This window comes from Pezoporus flaviventris, unplaced genomic scaffold (genome assembly GCF_033815535.1).
Source record: "Pezoporus flaviventris isolate CSIRO_AGI_PZ_B2104156 unplaced genomic scaffold, CSIRO_AGI_Pfla_v1 ptg000029l, whole genome shotgun sequence".
NCBI classification, from domain to species: domain Eukaryota; kingdom Metazoa; phylum Chordata; class Aves; order Psittaciformes; family Psittacidae; genus Pezoporus; species Pezoporus flaviventris.
In genome coordinates, this window is record NW_026892577.1 from 3894862 (window position 1) to 3916702 (window position 21841).

Here is a 21841-nt window from a genome sequence, read left to right on the forward strand (position 1 = left end):
CTGGGAACCCCTCGGTCCTGTTCAACTCTACGAGAAGGCTGAAAGCAAGCTCAAGAAGAAAGGAAACCTTGGCTAACTCTTCCCCTAGAAAGCTTTGTCACCTTGTCTCTGATTTTTGGTGGTGGCCACATGTCTTGGAGGCGCTGATGGCTCCTAGTCCGCCTCTGGGAATGTCCAAACAGATACCAGTTGTTTGTCTAGGGATCTGTTATCCGCGCAAGTGGGGTTTATTTCTTAAGTAGTATTAAAGGTTTTTTTTCCTGCTAAAAATCACCTTTGATATGAATTTAGAGCTCAGGGCTCCCATCCTTAATCGAAGTAGCATTTTAGTTTGTAGATATGTCCGTATCAGTGATAAAAGAGAATCGTTACATGCCCTAGTATGCTGGTAAGTTTTAATTCTTGATCAAAATGAAGGAGGAAACCGATTTTCCCTCTTAAATGAAGAGCTGGTGGAAAAGATGTGAGTTAGGATTTTACCATAGTTAGTTGACTACCCTTTTTAACAGTAATAACACAGGACAAACTGAACAGCTAGGCCATGGTCAGATGGGTTTCAGCTGCTTGCTTCTCCTTTGGGAAGAACGATAGGGCTTGGATGCATGTCCCTCAGTACGATGTAGGCTGCTCTCTGGAGGAGCCATTCTGGTCCTTGTAGTCTGGAATTGGAAGCAGGCAGAGGAGAGGACTGGATTTCTGGTGCTGCAGGATGCCCTGGCTCTGTCCTGGGACATGGTGCAGTGCTTCGTGGCATTGTTCATGCCTCCCTTGCCACCTGTCAAGTCCCCAGGGAACTTTCTGTACTGCAGATTTCTCTTGGCTGGACCTCAGACATGTGTTTAATTACCCTTTGAATTCCATAGACTTGGATAGTGTTTAGTCAAGGATACAACACTCATGTTTCTTTTCTTAACTAATATTCCACTTGTAAATCTATACTCATTGTAAATACAGAATCACAGAATGGTTGAGGTTGGAAGGGACCACTTGGGGTCTTCTGGTCCCACCCCTCTGCTCGCACACAGTCACTAAGAGCACATTGCCCAGAACTGTGTCCATGGAAGGAGACTCCACATCTTCTCTGGGCAACTTATGCCAAAGCTCAGTCACCTACACAGTAAAGAAGTTCTTCCTCATGTTCAGGTGGAACTTCCTGTGTTTTTCTTTATGCCTGTTGCCTCCTGTCCTGTTGCCTGGCACCACTGGGAAGAGTCTGGCCTCATCCTCTTGACACCCTCCCTTCAGATGCTTATACACATTGACCAGATCCCCACTGAGCCTTCTCCTCTGTAGGCTGAAAAGGACCAGCCCCTTCAGCTTTTCCTCATATAAGAGATGCTTTAGACAATCATTCTAGTGGCCTTTTGCTGGACTTGCTCCTAGAGCTCAGGCTCTCTCTTGTGGAGAACTGGACACAGTACTCCAGGTGAGGCCTCACCAGGGCTGAATAAAGAGGAAGTATCCTCTCTCGTCCTGCTGGCAATGCTCTTCCCAAGGCAACCCAGGACGCCACTGGCCTTCTTGGCCAAATGGGCACACTGCTGGTGGCTCATAGACAACTTGTCCACCGGGACTCCGAGGTCCCTGTCCACAGAGCTACTTTCAAGCAGGTCATCCCCTGGCGTGTATTGGTGCATGGGACTGTTCCTCCCCAAGTGCAGGATCCTGCACTTGCCTTTGACTTTCATCTCTGCCCATCTCTCCAGCCTGTCTAGATCCTTCAGAATGACAGCACAGCACTCCTGGGTATCAGCCACTCCACCTAGTTTTATATCATCAGCAGACTAGCTGAGGAGGCTCTTTATCCTTTCATCCAAGTCACTGATGAACGAGTGAAACAATACTGGGCCCAGGGTTGACTCTCAGAGGACACTGCCAGTTACAGGTCTCCAACTAGACCATGTGCTGCTGATCACAACTCTCTGAGACCTTCCATTCATCCAGTTCTCAATCCACCTCTGTCCCCTCGTCCAGCCCACACTTCCTGAGCTTGCCTATGACAGTGTCATGGGAAACGGCGTCAAAAGCCTTGCTGAAGTCCAGGTAGATGTTCTTAATGTTGTATTTCTACTCCTATTTCTTAGAAGTTTATCTGCGGAAGTGCTTGTACTTCACTTATCAAACACGGGGAAACAGGAGTTAATAATTCAACAACTCTTTCTTCTTATTCATTAACTTTGAGTTTTGTTTTTATACTTTGAAAAGTATCCCCTGCTTTGGTCTCTTCAAGCTCCAGGTGACTCACTCATGCCTAGTTTTGCAGTAGTGCTCATTTGAATGGGAAATAGTCAATCCCAGGTTCTGCAGAGTCTGGCATTACTCAAAGTCACTTTCTCTCCAGACTGCCAGTGGTCAGAGCAGAGGTATGTGTTAGAAATTAAACAGTAGCCAGGTGCTGTGATCAAGCTTCTGAAGTGGGGAATGCTTGAGGTTTGCCTTCATCTATTGCTTCTGCGAAGGTGCTGTGTTCAAAGGGCTGCTCTGAAGTACCCTGGTCTTGGTCTGTTCCTGCCCTGTCCCAGGGTGCTTTTGGAGGGCAGTGCTCTTGTGTGGGGCTGGAAAGTTTTGCACAATGGCGTAGACTGTGGAAAGGAGGCATTTGGGACCATTCCCAGCCACGGGGAAGTGCTGAGGTAATGTACTGCCTTGAGAGCGTTCGATAGACAGAGAATCTGGCAAATCATCCATGTGGTGGGAAATAGCTCTTATTTCGAGGCAGTGGTGGAGCAAGGCTGTACAATGGTATAAGTAGATTTTAGGGCATGATCTCCAGTTTCTTCCATGGTTACAAGCCCAATAAACTGGGTCAAACGTGAAAAACATTGACAAGTGTGTTTGCAAAGCACTGAAAAAACAAAGGAAGCCACAGAGAGTTTGGGCTTTGCTTTAATAGCCTTGTGTATCAACATTCCCATGCACAGGACTGATGGTTTGCTCAGCTGCTGTGTACAGAACCAGTTGTAATCTAGCAAGGTGTAAGTAACTGGGGTACTCCATATGTCACAGTTCCATGGCCACAAAAAGTCGACCTGGGAAGGAAAAACCACTTGAATCAATATTTATTTATCTGTTTTCCCCCAAAGACAAATGCAAAGCTCTCAGCTGTCACCTTGAGGCCTGTTAGTTCAATCCATAATCCCACTTAAGCCTTTCTGAAAGCCTGCTGTACAGAACAGTAGCAACTGCATATGAGCAGGAACAAGGTGAATTTCCTTCTTTTGAGGACCAGCTGTAAAACCTGAATAAAACTAATCTCAATATATAGAACTCTAGAGAAAAAGTTAAGTCTTGTTAAGATGCCTTTGTTTAGGCTTGGTGCTTTACTGGATAGCGCCAAGCAAAACTTTACAGCTTGTTTTTAGGAGGTCACAATGAAAGGGATTTAATCAGCTTCTCTGAATAATCCCAAGCCAATGCCAAATGATAAAGAATATTTTTTTCCTAACATCTAACTTGTATTTATCAGGTTATATCAGTTTAACCTTGGCCTAAACCCAGTGGATATCACTTCCCAGGTAGTTTATGCATCTGTTTTTATGTTCCTCTCCAGGCTTTTCTTTTTATTGAGAAACACGTTTCCTTCAGCTGCTCTACTCAGATCAAGCTTTCTGAGTCTCTTTTGGTGTTTTGCAGACTTCAGTGTGTGTGCCTTGCTCCTGAAGTGTACTCCCCAGACTTGAAAAAGACCCTGCTTCTAGTTACAGTTTGACCCCAATTATTTCAATAAGAATAATTATTCCTTGGATCTTCTATAGAGAACAAGGTAATGCACGTGGGAATGAGACTTGCTTTATCTTGGGTTGTAATTGTCTGGCTTTAGCCAAACAGTATACATTCCAAATAATGCACTGCTGTATTTGTTGTCAGACAGTTACCCCCTGTACTTGATGTTTGTACAGGTTTGTTCTTGAACATTTGACTTTTCCATCCAAAGTGCAGTATCTTGTCCTTGCAGTTACTGAAATTCACATTGTTGATTGCAAACTGTGTCCAATTTAAGACTGTTTTTCAATCCTACCTCGCAGAGGTTTTGCACTCCTTGCACATTCCTTCTGAGCTGTAAAAGGACATACTTACCTATGTCCATCTCCGTGAATTATATTGACTGTTTCTGCTCCCAGTCTTGCCCAAAGAAGGGTAAATAGGGTTTTGTTCCAGAGAAATTCAATTTCTGTAGTTTTTTCTGGGTTAATTTCAACATCAAGATATTTTGCATAAACTTGGTCTTCAGAGAGGTCTCCACTGCAAATACAATGAAGACAGCAATGCTAAGTTTACCAGTGTAGAAACTGCTGACCTACATCATTCTCCACAAGGTTTGTTACAACAGAAATCTGCACTTGTGCTGCTCTTTGTGACAGTGCAGGCCCAGAACTCTGGTGTCATGCTCTGAACAGGGAGAGGATGAAAACAATAAATGGGCATGAGGCAGGAAACCACTGGGAAATAACAAGGGGTGAGGAAGGGTCTGCCTCCAGCACCCATGTGGGCTGTGTTTTGCATTTATCTTGGCAGGGAGAGCTTCAGCTAAGGTTTCTGAGAAGGACTTTAAGGAAGAGCTGAACACTTCTGTGGCACTTTGGTCTGCACATACACAGAGGATGGTAAGAGAATGCAGGGAAACACTTGCTTTGGAAGACAGTGGGAGCTGCTGCATTGGTAGTCAATGGGAGATGATAAGAGCTGTGAATGAAGTTTGCTGGCCAGCTTATATAGATGTGCCATTCATATGCTACTGGTGGCTTTTAATATCTCCTAGGGAGAAAGGAGGTATCCACTTCGCAAATTTGGTAAGTTTGGGCATAGGATTGCCTTGCATGAGATCATTCAGCAAGTCGCCAGCACAGCAAAGCCTTGTCAGAGCAAGGAATGAGCATGCTGACGTGTATGTTGCCAGGCTAGCGTGGGAGTGGTTGTGGTAAAGTGCATGTGAAACAGGTGAGCACCATATGAATTATGTGCGTTCCACAGGTGTACATGTGTTTCTTTTCTAAGAGCAACTCAGAGAAACACAGAACTCATGAAAAGGAAGTGATTTCCCTTTCCTTTTTGCAACCATCCATGGACCTTATCTAAATCATAACTCTTTTCATAATCTGATGTTAAGCGGAATGTTTGCAACGCGGAATAAGCTTTTGCACTGCTTAAACGTGTGGGAAATGCATAGATTAATGTTAGCAGCTTTAAATGCTATAGGGAAATATTAATTTCTCTTACCTGGCAATATCATATTCTTTTGTGTTGCCCTCTGCATCATGGAAAACTAGTTTTATGTCCCCTCTCATTTTCTTTGCACCAGACAGCTGGATAAGTACCTTTTGTCTCCAAGCTGCATAAAGAAAAGCAAAACAAGCTAGGTTCTCATTAATATGAGATAACTAAAAATACTAGTTTAGTGGAAAGTTCTTTTTTTCCTAATTGGAGTTAATCTGTGTTGTCGAATGAAAGACTCAGTGAGCATGAACATTAGTAACTGATGTAGTGGTTTTTGTCAGAGATGTTGGCAGGTGTTTATAGGAGCACCGTAGGAGCATGGTTGTTAATTACATCAAGGCAATCACTTTTCAAACACACCACCAACTGTAACAAACCTTCTCCACTTACCAGCAAAAGGTGGGTCTGCTCCTGTGTTTAAAAAATACTTTTGGTTTACCCTCTCCAGTTTGGCTGGAAATCTGTCAGCATAGTGCCCCATCATTGGGCACCCCTCTTTTGGACATGGGAAACAGTCTCCCTAGGGAAAATAAGAGCATCAGTTAATGAAGACTGTTTTTTCATCCTGGCTCAGACAAAATGAAGGTTGATGATGCTGCTCTGATCTTGCAAAGCTGTGGCAGTGCTGTATGTTGAATATCTTACCACCAAAACCTGATGGACTTGTTGCAGACAACAGCTCCTGCACCCTGCCGTACACCAGGGTGTAGAATGAGCAGGTTTGATACCCATGTCCATGCTGGTCTGAAACTCCCTAGTTCAAATCATTTTCAGCTAGAGTATAGGACAATATATAAGCCAATTTTACCCTTCTAGTGGAAAGCAGCTTGCAAATTCACATTACAACACCATATGGAGGGGAAGAAAAGGAGCATCATTCACAAATGCATTTATTTACATACTCTAATAAGCGTAAGTTGGAGAACAGTCAAGGATTTTGGAGGCTCCAAATGTCTCTTCTTCCAGCCAGGAATTAGTAGGATAGCTCTATCTAACCTACGTCCTCTGCATAAAGGTTTAGGGTGAGAATTGCATGGGGTTTAAGTTTTTCCCCCTATTTTGGTTATATTATCTGTGCCTCAGGATTAATTTCCCAGAGTGGAATAGCTGATGGAGCTGCTGTGCCTCACTGCACTCTTCCTCCTACCAAACCAACCCATGAGAAGCACAGTCACCAGCATCCAAGTCTTCTGCACACATAGTGGGACCTATTATGATTGTACAGACCTGGATCATTTTTTTACACCCATTCCTGGTCTGATATATTTACCAAATCAAAGGAATCATATCTTTTACAGGGATATCCAAGGAATCCAGTGGGATAAAGGATACTTTTGAAATAATACTCATGACTGCGGGAGTGATGGCACCCTCCAAAGACTGTAGCATCTGTGGGAACAAAGTTTATGAACATCAGTGAAATAACCTCCTGTTACCCTGTACAAGGGTTGCACTTGTCTCACCATGGAAACAGATGAGGCATGGAACAGAACAGCAGCGTGGTCTTGAGAAGTTACTGTTTTGCCTGGGGTTTATCCAGAGAACTGTGTGCCAGTTACCCCAAGATTTCAAGTGGGATACATTGATCTGCTATGGCACCAGAGCCCCTTTTAAGACAATGGCATTAAGTTTTAAAGAGCTTAACAGAGTAAGGAGACTCCACCAGCCTTCTGCTGACCTCTCCAAAGCCTATGAAGAGAGAAGTCTCAGGTGGAGAGGTGAAGCATGTACAGTCACTGCAAACACTGAGTGCTTTTGCCTAATTTAAGGTGTAAAAGGGTCAGATGCTCTCTGCAGCATCTGGGAGAAATGAAAGATGGTGGCTGCTTTTGGTCATGGCACGAGCCTGTGTCAGCCTGGAAAACCTCCTTCTGGGCCTAGGGGTTTGTTGGACTGGGTTGTTCCCTGTTCCCTGTTTTTTTGTGTTCTGCAGGTTCAATTTCAAATTAGAGGAGCTAAGCTTAGGCCTGTATTGAACTTCCTTTCCTACACTGCTCCCTGGGCATTACTGTTCTGATCCAGCCTTCATTGTTTCTTATTTCCCTCTAGATCTTACAATTAAATAAACAAAACCCAATTTTGTTTTGCTGTTTTCTCCCAAACTGACAGTTACTTTCACAGTTAATGTTTCAGAATGGAATGAAAACCAAGTACTATGCATGTTGGGAATGTATGTTTACCTGCAATGAAAGGTTCAAATTCACTTGGTTTCATGTCTGGAAGTAAATCAGTGCATCCACGCATCACAGTTCCTCCATTGGGGTAAAAGTCCAGGTGACCAGTGGTGTTATATATTCCAAACCCTGAGATACACATGTGGTGAGGTCGGTGTCTCAGTGACATGGTGCCCATTCCTGCAGGTATTTACTTACACATGAACACTTACCTACAGCAGGAAAGCGAGCAGCATTACTGTGAATGATATCAACAAAGTTTGCATCTGAAGGATCCAGCCTCACCTCAGGAGGAGTGCCTTCAAAACAGGGCCCAGCGGGGTCTAAACCTAAAAGAAGCACCCCCCCCCCCCCCATTTATTGTTTGAGGGAGGGAAGGAAGTGTTGCATGTATTAATGTCTTTGCCAACTTACAACATCCGTTGTTCAGTACTGCACAAAGCATGTTGAATGATAATAATGTGAATGTTAAGCTAAACTGAAAAGAAAATGTGCAAAAACATGGTTTTGTGAACCTTTCTATAAACTTATTCCACCAGAAGTAAAATATTTGCCAGTAGACTATAGAATGGCATCATATTACCATGAAGAAGTCATTTTATTACCTTTGAGCTTATTACTGGCCTGTAAAGCTTTACAGATAAGAAAATCTAAGGATTCTTGACATGTTGCTTTGTCTTTGCGTAGGGTTTGATGTAACATTACCATCATTCACTGGATTAAATATAAACTATGTCTTTTGCTCCACTAAAGACTTCCACTACAGTTTTTAACTTAACTAGAGAAGGAAAATGTAATAATTACCCTTGTTTCTGGGAAGCACAAAGTTTGTCTGCTCTCATGAGAAGTGCTTCCAGCACTGCCAATCATTTAATTCCAGTTTACAGGCCAGTGTGTTGCAAGTTTCTTTCCTTTAGACACATGCAATGTTAGCTCTGCACATTGATCAACAGCCTACCTGTTATCCGTCTGATGCCTGGAGTCCTTCTTCCTGCCTCTCCTGCAGTGTGTGCTCCCAGGCTGTGGCCAATTAAATGGATATCATGAGGGGAGCATCTGGAGACTTTCTGATCATTGAGGTGGTGGTGGGAGACAAGAACACAGGCTTTAAATAGCAAGCAAAGAGGGTGTCTTACATTATGGGCCTTCGGGAACATCTAGACTGACTTCCTGCATAGCAAACTGGGATTGAGGTTTTTTTAAGTGAGTTCCTTGACTTAATTATTGTCTAAATTACACTAAGACTTGATAGAAAATGATCCGATGTAGAATTTAAAATGCCTAGTGGTGATGGATTCACTTTTGTAGGGTTGGTGTATGGTTACCATACTCAGTTACTCTTGGTGACAAAATATGAACCTTCTTTCTCATTTGGATCAAACCCTAATTTAATTTTTGTCAAAATAATGTCATTTTTTCTTTATTTACTCAATTATGGAGCCTTTTTTAATCGCATGTCTGCCCTCAATGTGCATACATAGAATATGTGATTACACTCAATAGTATTTTGGCTGACAAGCTTAGGTGGGGTGACATTTATTCTCCTCTTTGCCACATGTCAGCTGTACAAGACCTGCACTGTTAAGATATTACACATGCATTGAAGGTGGAAATGGAGATTAATGAATGTGTAAGCTGCATGCAGGGGATATGTTTCATTCAAGGATTTGCTGGATTTTATAATGACCAAATCCAACTAGGACTGGTTGCTAATTCCTTAATGGTTTTACACCAAGTTCTGTTTTGTAATGCAGTTGTATGCAGAATGTATCCAAATAAAAGCAGATCTGTAGTACTGGCCTGTCTACCTTTAGTAGTAGACAATAGGTTCTTCTGAATACGATTTACTGGAGTACTTCTATTTACAGTGCAGCTTAACCTTTCCTGAAGTCAAACTGCCGAAGTTTATAAACTGGGGAAAAGGAAGTCTAAGGAACATTTATGCATTTTTCTAAAGGAAGAAAAACGGTCCTAGACTGCAAAAGGTGCAGTAATAGAGATATTAAATGAAAAACTGAACGCATCTTCAAGTGACCTGGGATTTGTACGCAAAGAAGCAAACATGTGAGCCTACATAAGAACCTCCTAGGTAGAAACAACCGATTGTACCCCAGCAGATTCTGGAGAAGTGCTCTTTTGTATTCAGGTGCTTGCAAAGTCAGCACTTTGTCGTGTGGGCTCTGAACTACTTCTTGCAGCACTTCAAGATGAACGCCTCCTGACCAGGATCAAGTCCGTAGCCAGGCAGCGTTCTGATTTTTAGCATGTCTAAGTACTCATGAGTCTTCCTGAAGTCAGCAGGAAATGCCAATACTCTTAAACTTCACTGAGCAGTTCTGTGCGGTATGTGTAGATGTGAACACTGGCTTTCAGGAACATGAAGTTCACAACTAGAAGCCAACTGGATGATTTATCGTGCCTGTAGACAGCAAATATGGCATTGTCAAGTGAGTCAGCTCCTCCTCGTTTCAGTTGCGCTGAGCTGAGACACTAACTCACTTCTAGCGCAAGTATCTAACGTTGGCAAAACTCTCACGAGCACCGAACTCACAAGCCTTGCCTCCTTTCCACGGAATGCTTGCTTTCCTGTATGATCATATGGAAATATTGCCACCTACTGGCTTTTAATTAATTGGCACCTCTTTTCAACCACATCAGCGTAATGCGCGTCTTTTGGGGCAGCACAACCCCTCTATATCCACTTAAGTTGTAGGTGGTAAGGTTGTGCCTTTTACCTTTAAAATGTTGATGATATAGGCAATCTCGGCCCCAATCACACGGAGGTTGTTCACCGCACTGATGTAGGTGCCTTTTGCACCTTCTTTCCAGTCGACAGCAATGCAGTTGATGTTTTCCACTTCCAGTAACAGCTGGTGCGGAAACACATAAAGTATTTAAGGAGACAAAATAACAGAGATAAAACTGAAATTGGAATGAGCGTTAAAAGGTAATACAGTAATGCAATTTCCCAATCTTTACTAAGCAGGACTCTTCACTTTCGTTGCCTGTGCCATGCCGAAACATGCATCTTCTTGCAAAACAGAATATAACAAGCCATTCATCCAAAAAATACCAATTATGAATGACCATAATAAAAATATTTTAATCTATAAACCATTTGCATACCTATTTGAAGTAATCTGGAAAAGCCACACAACAGCACAGTAGTCTCTATGCACAGGATGTGACTTTCTCTGAGAGATGTTGTTAGCTTAACTGAATAGTATAGAAAGTAGACTTATTTACCAAGTACCTTTAGAACTGAGAAAGTCAAAGTCATGTCAGACTGGTAAAGGTCTGGAGTAGAGGAGAAAGTTTCTATTTCAGTAAAGAAAGCTAATGTGTTGGTCACTTCAGTACTAGTCTGTCTTGCAGAGATCAGTGATTCTCCTAGTAGAAGAATTATGTATTAGAGTCTAAGGTTATAGCTTTCTGTGACTAAAGCTCACTTAAGGTTTGAGAAAGAACAAGAAGTGGAAACAAAAAATAATCCATGATAAACAGCTGAAGGTGAATGACAAAGAAAGCAAAAGGTTGAAGAGATAGTGCGTTGATGCCTGGACATCTTCCTTTCCTGCAGGCACCCTAAGTTTGTGCTATACAGAGGCAGATAGAACTGCTGTTTCTTTTCAACTGAAAGAATTAGAAATTTAATACTGTAGATTAAAAGTATTCATAGATCTATGAAAGAAAGCGATGTTGCAGGTCTATGACCAGTATTCAGTAGTGGCCTTTTTCTAGCTGCTCATATTTTTGTGCCTGGGTGGAAGAAGCACAAGCTAGAGTAGATTTTGCTTGTCCATCAGAGCCAAGGCTGCCACTGACACAGTATACTCTGCTGGTTTTGTGGTAGCTTCACATTTCTAATTTGAAATCTCTTATTTTCTTTGCACTTTGTAATCAAAGAAAAAGGGTTTTGTTATTGTTTTGTTGGGTTTAGGTTTTTTAAGAACTGAATAGTGCTCAACCACAATAGTATTTGTAGACTAAAACCTGAGCTTTACAATTCAGGAAGGCCTTTTGACTGAAGGACATTCTAATTTCTCCTAATGGGAGATGCAGTGAGTCAGTGTGTCTATTCTGATATTCTGACACCAGTGCACAGGCTGGGGACATCGGTGTTTGGTTTATTGCTTTGATGCAGTCTGTAGGGTTTGGAGATGGAAACTCTAGGGAAACCTAATGTCAGAGATGTCCAAGAAGTCTCCAATATGCTGCATCTTCCAGAGTGGGAACATATTTTGGTGTCTGTGAAATTTGCTTCTTGATTGGTATCTGCCACAACCTAACAAACTGCAAGCTGGAAAGTGAACATTAATGCCTAAAGGATACTGACAGTTTGTAGTTACAACCGCTGATGGAAATCAGAAGCTACTCGCATACCAAGCACATTTCTACCACCCAGCCTTCTCTTCCAGTGCTGCCAAATCCATGAATGATGAAGGTGGTGTTCCTACTTGAGGAAAAATATGAGTTTTGGATCGTTGAGGAGTTTATTGCTGAGATGAGCTGGTTTTGGAGGAGAAAGAAGGAGAAAAAAGATTAATTTATTTGTACTTTCAAACAGTTTAAAAAGCCAATTAGGTCATCCACTCTGTAGGACTCAAGGGACTACTTTGAATGGACCAAGTCTGATTTTTGCAACTCTGGAACCCCTGTACGTCTCCTTTCTCAGTTCCACTGTGGTTTCTGAAGAAGTTATTCCCATGTTGTTTCTGCTGCTCCTGTCTATTCTGCTTAATGCAGGAAGAGCCCCCTTATGTGGAATGTGAAGTAACCTAAAGGGGCCACAATGTCCAATGCTGCCTGTTGGCTCTAGTTGGAAGAGTTCCTTCTGGGAAAAGCCCACCAGTTCCAGATCTCCTGGTTCAGCTTGATTTTTCACTGACCTGAGCTGTGGCTTCAGTGTGTTGCACTGCATCTAAACAACAGCGTTTGTTGTTCTGTATAGGTGGTGTTCATACGGTGGTTTTGTCATTCTACTCCAGAAAGGCAAGAACTGTCAGCAATAAGGGTGAAGCTGATCTTCACACATTGCTGCAAACTTCTTAATTATAAATAGTCCCTTTTCTCTGAGAATGACATCTGTTTGTATTGTTTTCAGACTCAAATACAGGGTCTGTGATATGAGCTCAGGGAGTTTGAGTGTAGAAGGGCTGTGCCATAGATCATAAACATTGAAGTTTAGTGGCTGGGAAGCAGTGTAAGTTGACTTATTTTACCAACAACAGAAGTACTGAGTAACCTGTTGCTGAACGTATCTTGTGTGCTCACATGCCCCTGCTCTGAAAGTTGTGAAAGTTTATTGCAGGTATAACTTCCCACCCTTAGAGAGCCTGAGTTGGACTCTCATTGTGGCAACCAGGATTGCTGTAAGCAATGATGTCTGCAATAGCAGTGGTGGCATCATAGGTCATGCCAGAGGAATCCTAAACATCCCTTACAGCTCAGGGGACACTAGGTTTGGGAGCCTGGAAGGGATTTAGTAGCTTCATAAACATTTGCTGAAGTGGTCCCAGCTCCTGATCTTACAGGTTCCTCTGTATTGCTCTGCTCAGTATTTCAGGGCAGAAGCAACCTGAGTAGTTCTGTTTTACTTTCAAAGCGCAGAGAGGCAGGTGAGAATGTAAAATCACCCTCCTTTCACTGTGGGTTTGGAACCTGCTAAAATCAGTCTTAGAGTTTTAGTTTTAGAGCTCACAATAATTTCACAGTTCAGCTCTGGAAGACAGCACTATTTGCTCTCCTACCTGAATACACAGAAGGCTCATTATTGGAGTGAGTCTTCAGCTTCCCTCAGAGACCTAAGTGCATGCAAAAGGCAGTCTGCCATAACCCGTATCCTTCCACAGGAAAATGCCAGGAAAGCTGTTGTGTCTTACAGTTCATTCACAACATTTTTGCTGTACTTTATCCCAAAGTACCTTTAGCACCGTACCTTCAACTACCTTCTTATTCTGTTTAGCCTCTGATGACTGACAGAGACTTTTTAAATAATAAACAAACATTGTAGGTTTAATCAGTTCTCAATGTTAGAAATAAATGCCACCTGTGAGTTATTTCCTGTTTCTCTGGTGTAGAGGGAGAAGGTGATGTTCATCTCTTCCGGATTGTCAGGCAAACCAGTCAGAAGTCTCCCTGGTATCCCAGACCAGGGTGGATCATCTGTGAAACAGCCAAGCCTGGAGTAGCAAACCTCTTTACCTAGAGTAGAACAAACAACTGGTTTACATGTTGGACTTTCTTGTGCTCAATGATCTATTTGAGCCTACAAAAGTCTGAGGAACGGAAAGGTAAGGATTTTATTTTATGATGAATTTTGAAACTGAGATTCATTCTTGTTTCCTTCATGGCTATTGGCTGAAGCAGGTACACGCAGGGAGCTAAATAATTTGAAGATAACCCAGATGCTGTTTTGATACCATTTTCTAGGCTTGTAAAGGATTAACCTAGTTTCTTTAAAAAAGTCTTGCAAGAAGTGCTTGTTAGGATTACTCCAGCATGCTTCCTACTCCAAAGCATCGTGTCTCTGCTCGTAGGATTGAAGGATATTTATGCAGTGACCTTGTACTGTTAATAAAATGGTAATTTCCTTCAATATAGTAGCTTTTCCTAGATCAAATGGGTCTCTTGTTCACTTATGATCAACTTTTATGTTTCAGCACTGTCTGTTGTGCTAAACACCCTGTTGCTGAAAGGTTCTTTGTATACAACAGTCACGCAAAGACAGCTTGTACACTGCTTTAATAGAAGTAGGACACATGATCCTGAATTTCTCTGTGGATTTTCAGCACAGTGTTATCTCTCAAGAATAAAATTTAAAGAGAGCAGAGCCTTTTAGCATTAGTCCTATGCACAGGAATAGACATTGCCACACAATTACCCACACAAATCATACTACAACTCCAGTGTTAAATACCAGTCATCATTTCCTATATATTATTTCATCTGAATTCACCTTCTAGTGGTAGTTTTCATAGATATAGTGTCTTACCTGCTACAGTGCCAAGGAGATAAAATGCAATAATCCACATTCCAGCCACCTAAAGTAAATTGAATATTCAGGTTAAGCATTTTATTTAGAGTGATTTGTCCTCTTTAAAAGCATTTGTCACAAAGGGTAGCTTAAAAACCTGCACCTGAGGAGGAATAGTTTCATACACTGGGTGGTACACAATGGGGACCTGTCAGCTGGGAGGAATCTTTGCTGAAAGAGACCTGAGGGTCATGGTGAACACCAATCGACCATAAGCCAGCAACATGCGCTTGCAGCACAGACATCCAGTAGTATCCTGAGCTGCATTAGGAGGAGTGTTGCCAACAGGATGAGAGAGGTTGTCCTTCCCTTCCTCTCAGTTTTGCTTTTCACTGCGTTTCTTGCACAGCCAATACTGCATATGGATTGCTGAGGGAGTGAATCAGATTATGGGGTCCTGAGTTTTGCCCGCTGTGAGGAGACAGGTGGGAGATATATTAGAATAAAGACAGTGATACCTGTAGCTTGGTAAAGTCTTCATGCTTGCCTTGGGCCCCTCACTACAAGAAAGACATTGAGGTTCTAGAGTGTGTCGAAAAAGAGCAAAGAACCTGGTGAAGGGTCTGGAGCACAAGACTGAGAAGATGTGGCTCAGGGAATTGGGGTTATTTAATCCGGAGAAGAGGAAGCTCAGGGGAGACCTTATCACTCTGTACAACTACCTGAAAGGAGGATGGAGCAAAGCAGGGAGCAGTCTCTTCTCCAAGTAACAAGCGATAGGACAAGAGGAAATGGCCTCAAGTTGCACCAGGGGAGGTGTAGATTAGAAACATATCTTCACCAGAATTGTTGTCAAGCACTGGAATGGGCTGCCCAGGGAAGTGGTGGAGTCACCATTCCTGGAGGTATTTAAAAGACATGTAGATGTGACACTTAGGCGTATGGTTTAGTGGTGGATTTGGTAGTGTTAGGTTGATGGTAGGAATTGTTTTTTTCCATCCTAAAAGATTCTATGATTCTATCTGCAGGCTGTTCATGCTGCTTTTTACCTGGGGCTTTTAGTATTTTTGCACCATAGTATCCTTTACTATATACATATTCCTTTTCTCTATGCTTTCCCTTTACTCTTTCCTTTCCCATGTCATTTATTTCACCATTCTGCTCCCTCCCATTTGCCTCATTCACTGTTCTCAATTTCCTCTTCTTCAAAGTGTTTTCTGTACCTCTTGCCTTCTATTTCTAACATACTGCTTTTCTTGCAAAGCAAAAACTTTGAGCTATTGCCCCTGGTTACTGAGATAGCTCATTAGAAGTAATTAAGGAAAAAATGGTACATTTTAGTAGGTATAATCTTGTTATGTGGGAAATTGTCTACAAGAGCTATTCTTGGAGATTTGCCAACGTGAGAAAGTTAGAAAATGAGCTCTTTAAAGGCCATTGACACTGCCAAATGCTCCCAGAAACAAACAAGAAACAATTGGGAATTTCACAGAACATGTCCTTGGAGTATGTCTGTCACATGTCGGACAGGAGGCATGTATGATTCCCCTGTGTGAGCTGGATTACTTGGCTGTAGTGATGTTGTTCCCTAAACAAGCGCCATGGAACAGGTCAGAGTGAAGGGAGTGTGTCTCATCACTCTAATAAACTCTGAAGTCCCTATGTGGTAATAGCTTGTTGTTTATATGGTAGGGCAGAGGAGCAAGGCTGAATATCTAAACATTGAGCTGAAGTTGCAGTGTGCATGGCTTAGAGGAATTATGAAATACAATTCTGTCCCCCACTTTAACATATCCATTGATGTAGGTAACAGAGAAGAAATCTAGGTGCTTGAGGAGAGTGGGAAGCAGAGAGGAAGTCTGGCAGTGATTAAGAGTAGGAGGGAAGGGGATCAGGAGTTATTCTAAGCAGCTGGTAACACAGAAGAACAGAGAGTTCCCAAGTGTCAGCCAAAAGGATCACTTCCGTTCAGCTGCAATATCCATCAAGAAGTACCCATTATCATGATGAGAACCTGATGAGAGTGCAGGAAAATCACAGAAGATGTGGCTCATCAAATAAATTGGAGAGCTCAGTGGGATTTATGTTTAATGGAAAGCTCTCATACTCAGGAGATGTATAGTCCTTGTCAGGAACACTACAGCATGAATGGTAGTATAATTTCTTTTCGGACCCAAAATCTCTAAGGCAGCTAATGAGTAATGACTGTAGAAAACATGGGAGGTTGTTGTCAAATAAAATTGATCAGTAATTTCCTATCACAGATTCTTCCTTTGAAGGCAGAAAGTAGAAATGAACATGTAGCAAGGTAAGTAATGAAAGATGCAGATTTATTATTTTTCATTTATTTATTGTTTTTGTGGAATGTTGATTTATTCTGTTATTAAGAGAGATGTAGTTTGGGTAGCAGATGATTCTTTTTTACTGGGTAGGTTTTCGATACTGATCCATGTTAGGGTGGTGAGGCACTGGAATGGGTTGCCCAGGGAGGTTGTAAATGCTCCATCTCTGGCAGTGTTCAAGGCCAGGTTGGATAAAGCCTTGGGTGAGATGGTTTAGTGTGAAGTGTCCCTGGCCATGGCAGTGGGGTTGGAACTAGATGCTCTTAAGGTCCTTTCCAACCGTAACTATTCTATGTTAAATGACAACAAGATTGCAAGGAGGTTAAGAAATTATGTCTTTCTAAAAACAGTTGAGGCAGCAATCCATTCGATGGGGGAAAACTGTCACTGGGCATTTAAAAGCCTGAGTGCTGAACAAGAGGAACTGGAATGACTTGTTTGTGAAAATGATCTCAGCCTAGCCAGTATTGCTGGCAAGAAGGCTGCTGAACACTTAGCCCAATTGTTATACTCAGCTAAATTAAATTGTTATACGCAGTGGACAAAGGATATGCACTTCTAAAGCAATATCAGCCCTAAATATTTCTAAATTGCTGTTTAGCTCAGAGAAAAAAAGAAAAAGAAGAGAAAAGAAAGAAAAAGCAAACATTCATAGGATGACATTGCAATGTACAAAACCTACAGTGGAGCAGTAGTTGTCCTTACAATAGGCCACCAGGGCATCTTCTGGACTCTGTTGCTCAACCTGCAAGTCATGGGCCACTAGTGGATGGTTTGTGAGATATGAGAAAGTCTGCATAATGACTGTCAGCAGTGTGCTTTTAAGTCCCACACATGTACCCACACACCTTCCTCAGGACATGCACACAAACACGCACACCAACACAGGCTATTACTGAGAAGCAAGTCCAAATCTCAGCTTTTTTAGTTATCAGTATTTTTAACCTAATAATCTTACCCCAGGAAACAGATATTTTTTCATCTAGACCAAGATATGTTGTTTATCTGATTGCTAAGAATTTTACTCACTATTCTTTTATCGCTCTTCTTCTCTGGTGAGGAGTAACAGGCTGAGGCAGAATAATGAAATCCTCTACAGGATACTCAGTCAAGAAAGAAAAATGGCAAGAACCTGTTAAAATTAAGTTACATCATTGAATTCAGTTACATGACATGACAAACTAACGCGACACTCTCGTAAGATCAACACTCAAGCCTCATGATACTTTGGTTTTAATAAGACCTGCTTTGCTATTTGATATTTATTTAAGAAATTAAAATTATATACATGCATTATTACAACAGTTAAGTAAATGAGAAGTTAAATGCATGGATTAAATAGATTAAAAATTGAGCAATTACTGCATTTCAGACTATGATAGCAAAGGACTAGAAGGCAGCTCCTGAACTTACAAATACAGTTCTTGCCATTGCATCATACCATGATGAAGCTGTGGTCATGGTTTTTTTTCAGCTGTTTTTTGACCCTGTTTTTCAGTGCTTATGATGAATCATCACTGATCAGGGTTTTATAGGAATCAGTTTCTTCCATTATACTGCATGCCAGCTTTCAACACTGGTATTGCTGGACATGAGCTCATACTGAAAAAAATAGACATCTAGACAGAGCAATTAATAAATAAAAAGTACAGGTCATGAATGTTGGATTATGTTTTATAGTTTGGGAAAGTAAATGCTGTCATACTGCCTATCATACAGAATGGAGATGAGCATCTGAGGAAGCAATGACTGAAAAGGCCTTTGAAGTCTTGCTAATCTATTACTAGTGACTTTTGAAGTGCCAAAGAACTTGTTAGTCTTTGTTTCCAGGCAGCTGGGAGAATAGTATTTTTAGTATATGTATTGTATTCAATATATAGATGGAGAAGATATTATTTAAAGAGTACAGAGGTTTCATTGGTCAAGAGGGATATTGAGAAAATGGAGGTTGAGAGAAAGTCTTGTTGGATCATCATGAGAATAGAAAAAAGGGAATGCAGAGCAAGAAGCGAAGAGAGAAATTTTAAGACTAGGAGTATGAAGGTTCAAAGTGTAAATGGTTGCTCCCCAAAGGTGTAACTTCAGACCGGAAGAGGAGCAGTGATGCTTAAAAATGCAATAGTGGCAGAACATGAATTAGCCATGAAAAAATGAAGTCTGGTATGTTGCCCTGAAATAGCTGTCAAGCTGAAGTCATAGGGGAAAAACAACATAGCTAGTTTTAAGATGAAGTTTTGTCACATTTAATGTGACAGTGAGAAGTGGAATGGACAAGGGTTGATGTCCTAGATGGTGCTTTCTGCTTCTTCATCCTGTATTTCAAAGAGGCCAAATGGGAAGGTAAAGGGTCACCTCAGCAGCCTATGCTGATATGGGGATCAGCCTTTGTTAATATCACTGTGTTCAAAGCAAGCAGCAGGAGAGCAGGAGCACCTCCTTATGCAGTAACATCCCCAGTGCTAGCACATTTTCACATGTCAACAAACCAATTGTGGCATCTTCTGTCCCTTCAGTCTTATGTGGTCTTTCCATTATTCAGGTCAGCTTTTCCCCCTTCAGTACAGTAGTTTAAGTATCTTTACCTTCTTTCAAAATATTCACCATTTATGTGTTTTTTCCCCATCCTTTCTTGCCTTACAACTCCGACCATACTTCCTATATTTCCTGCACTGACACTGTCCTTAAACAGAGAATATTTTGATCAGTTCTGTCTTTCCAGTGATTTATTTTAGCCTTTCATATTTTTCAGTAGTTTGGCACAGCGCTCAGTTAACACAACACAAAGGAGAACCCATCTGGAGTTTAGCATATAAAGCTTGGGTATAGAAATTACAGGTTAAGTTTCCTGCTTTCAGCAAATTCTTGCATGGCTTCGAGCCTGAGGCATGTAGAAAACACTTGCAAGTTGCACATCCAGGTATTGTAACATAACCCAGAATGGTAAAAGAAACTAAGGAAAAGAAATCACATTAGTGTCTCTAGGCCTCATAAAGGGGATCGTATATGTACTTACCCATATGCAAATACCTGAAAGTACTATAATTTTGTTTGCTTTATTTGAATGTGATTTTGTTGTTCAGTCCGTTCTCTGCAAGTATACAAAGAACATAATCTTTTCTAGGCACAGTCCCTGTTCAGTATCTCAGACACACCATTTGCCCAGACTATTAAATACTGAAAACTAGTGAGCACAGTACTGGACATATTTAACAGTATGTATGTCACTTTTGTAGTGGAGCAAAGGTGTTCAGAACCTTTAGTAGATTTCCTTCCTCCAAACCACCCAATATGAAGTAATACCCAAGGCAGGGCTCGCATACATTGTCTGGTCTGGGTAATAGAGTTTTCTGAGTGTCTACTGACCTCTTAAACTGAATCAGAGACAGTGGACTAAGGCATTAGCATGAAATAATGAGTCGTAATAGTGATCCAGTTTTTTTCTTAAGGTGTTTAATGTGGAAAGTACTCCAATAAAAGGTTAGTAAGTATGCAAAGTTGTACATGTAATTGTTCATCACTGGAGGCTACAGGAAGAGTTGGGCTTTTAAGGTATTTAGGTCGGTTGCTTAGACATGGTGAACAATTTCATGAAATTATGGCATAATAGTGAAGAAAAGCTGTTAAACAACAACTCCTTGGCTTCCCACTTCAGGACTTAGTGCGGTGTCTGCTCTGATTTCTGAAATAATAGGGTTCTCGCCACTGGTAGTCATACACTTAAGCTAACAGAGACAATTATGATCATTTAATCTGACTACAAGCATCATAAAACCTTCAACAAACATGATTCAGTTTTAGGAAGTGACCATACCAGTTCTAAGCCAAGGAGGGAGCCTTCAGCTGACTTATAGCCATCATCTGGTCACTTGTCTGTCTTCTAGGAGGATCCTCGCTGTTCTTCTTCATGATTAGGCTACTTTCTAATTTTGTCAACTCTGAGGCCAACACTATTTGTCTTTTGCCATTTCTGAAGGGCAGAATAACCCTTGCTGTTGACTAATTCAGTTTTCTCTGTATGTGCCTACCAAACAACGTTTGCTATATTCTTCCAGATAACAGCTCTGTAATTCTTCCCCACTTCCACTCTCCCTTTAAATTTGCAGTGCTCCCAATGCTTAATTATGTATCCTCATCTTTCCTCCTTTTAATTTGAGCTGTTATTTGTGTTCTCAGGCATTTTCACTTAGAAAAAAGTCCAGATTCCATACGCAAACACCATCATTTAATCTTCCTTTAAAAACAAAGTTGTTTTAGTCCTACATTACGTTAGCCCCACTGAATCCGCCCTGTTTTCTTAGCTGCATTACGTTATCACAGCCCAGAAGTTCTCCTCTCCTACTGGAATTTCCTGGAATTGAAAAGTTTGAAGCCTTGTAGCTCCCACCAGTCTCCTCAGGGTCACTCTGAGTGCTGCTGTTCGCTTATTGCCTGTTGACTCAAACCATACCGTTCAGCCTGTCTTTTCTTAAACAGGAGTCCTTACAGTCCTTCAGCCCCAGCCAGCAGTTAGTAAGGACACTCCCCCCAAATCCCAACCAAGTTTTCAGCCACTTACCACTCTGAATGCAGCAGGGGTTCCTGATTTGCAAGCTCCCTTCAGCCAGCTCCCTGTCAAATCCTGGTTGCTACTGGCTCTTTTCACTTGGAATTGGTCCCACAATGGTGGGTGCGGACCTGCCCACACGCCGTCTAATTATAGGCTTCCTGTGGGTGAGTACCTTTGTGAGAATGATACCCTTAATGCTGGATATAACAGATGTTGCCTTTTCTTGTCTCTCATCGTATCTAATAGATGAAAATCTTCACCTCTTAAAAGTTTTGCTATGGATTTGAAGAAAAGCAAGACCGTTTTAGACCTCAGAGTGGGTTGTTGTATGTAATGTTCATAACAGTCAATGTGAAATGTCCACCTTAGCTGGTTATTGTAAGGTCCTGTTACAGGCAATGGGCTGAGCCTCCTCCACAGCTTAATTTTGCTGCCCTGTGTCACCTGCTAGAAGTCACCAGCTATCTGTTTGTTATCTGTCTGACATACGTGCCCTGGTACATTTTCATGCAGTCAAACATGTTTATATTTCTTACAGCTTCTTTTAAAAAAAGGGGGAGCAAAAAAAAATTGTGTTACAGCTTAGGGA

At 41.6% G+C, this 21841-nt stretch overlaps 1 protein-coding gene across 1 annotated transcript; it reads right to left on the bottom strand.

Moving 5' to 3' along the window:
- Window positions 1-2868: 2868 nt before the first annotated feature.
- LOC133272052 (pancreatic lipase-related protein 2-like) lies at window positions 2869-21625 on the bottom strand. The gene is made up of 13 exons (XM_061458656.1): window positions 21262-21625; window positions 14383-14431; window positions 13438-13592; window positions 11772-11897; window positions 10124-10258; window positions 8347-8455; window positions 7601-7717; window positions 7395-7517; window positions 6485-6603; window positions 5605-5734; window positions 5218-5329; window positions 4078-4242; window positions 2869-3029 (listed from the first exon to the last, which is right to left on the bottom strand). The coding sequence occupies exons 2-13, from the start codon at window positions 14420-14422 to the stop codon at window positions 2966-2968; spliced, it is 1395 nt and encodes a 464-aa protein (XP_061314640.1). The 5' UTR covers window positions 14423-14431; window positions 21262-21625; the 3' UTR covers window positions 2869-2965.
- Window positions 21626-21841: the final 216 nt, after the last annotated feature.

Coding starts and splice junctions, on each gene's coding strand:
- LOC133272052 (XM_061458656.1), bottom strand. CDS start 14,422: ATGTGGATTATTGCATTTTATCTCCTTGGCACTGTAGCAG. Junction 8,456..10,123: donor ATATCATCAACATTTTAAAG/GTAAAAGGCACA, acceptor CTCAATGATCAG/AAAGTCTCCAGATGCTCCCC. Junction 7,518..7,600: donor TGCTCGCTTTCCTGCTGTAG/GTAAGTGTTCAT, acceptor TGTGTATCTCAG/GGTTTGGAATATATAACACC.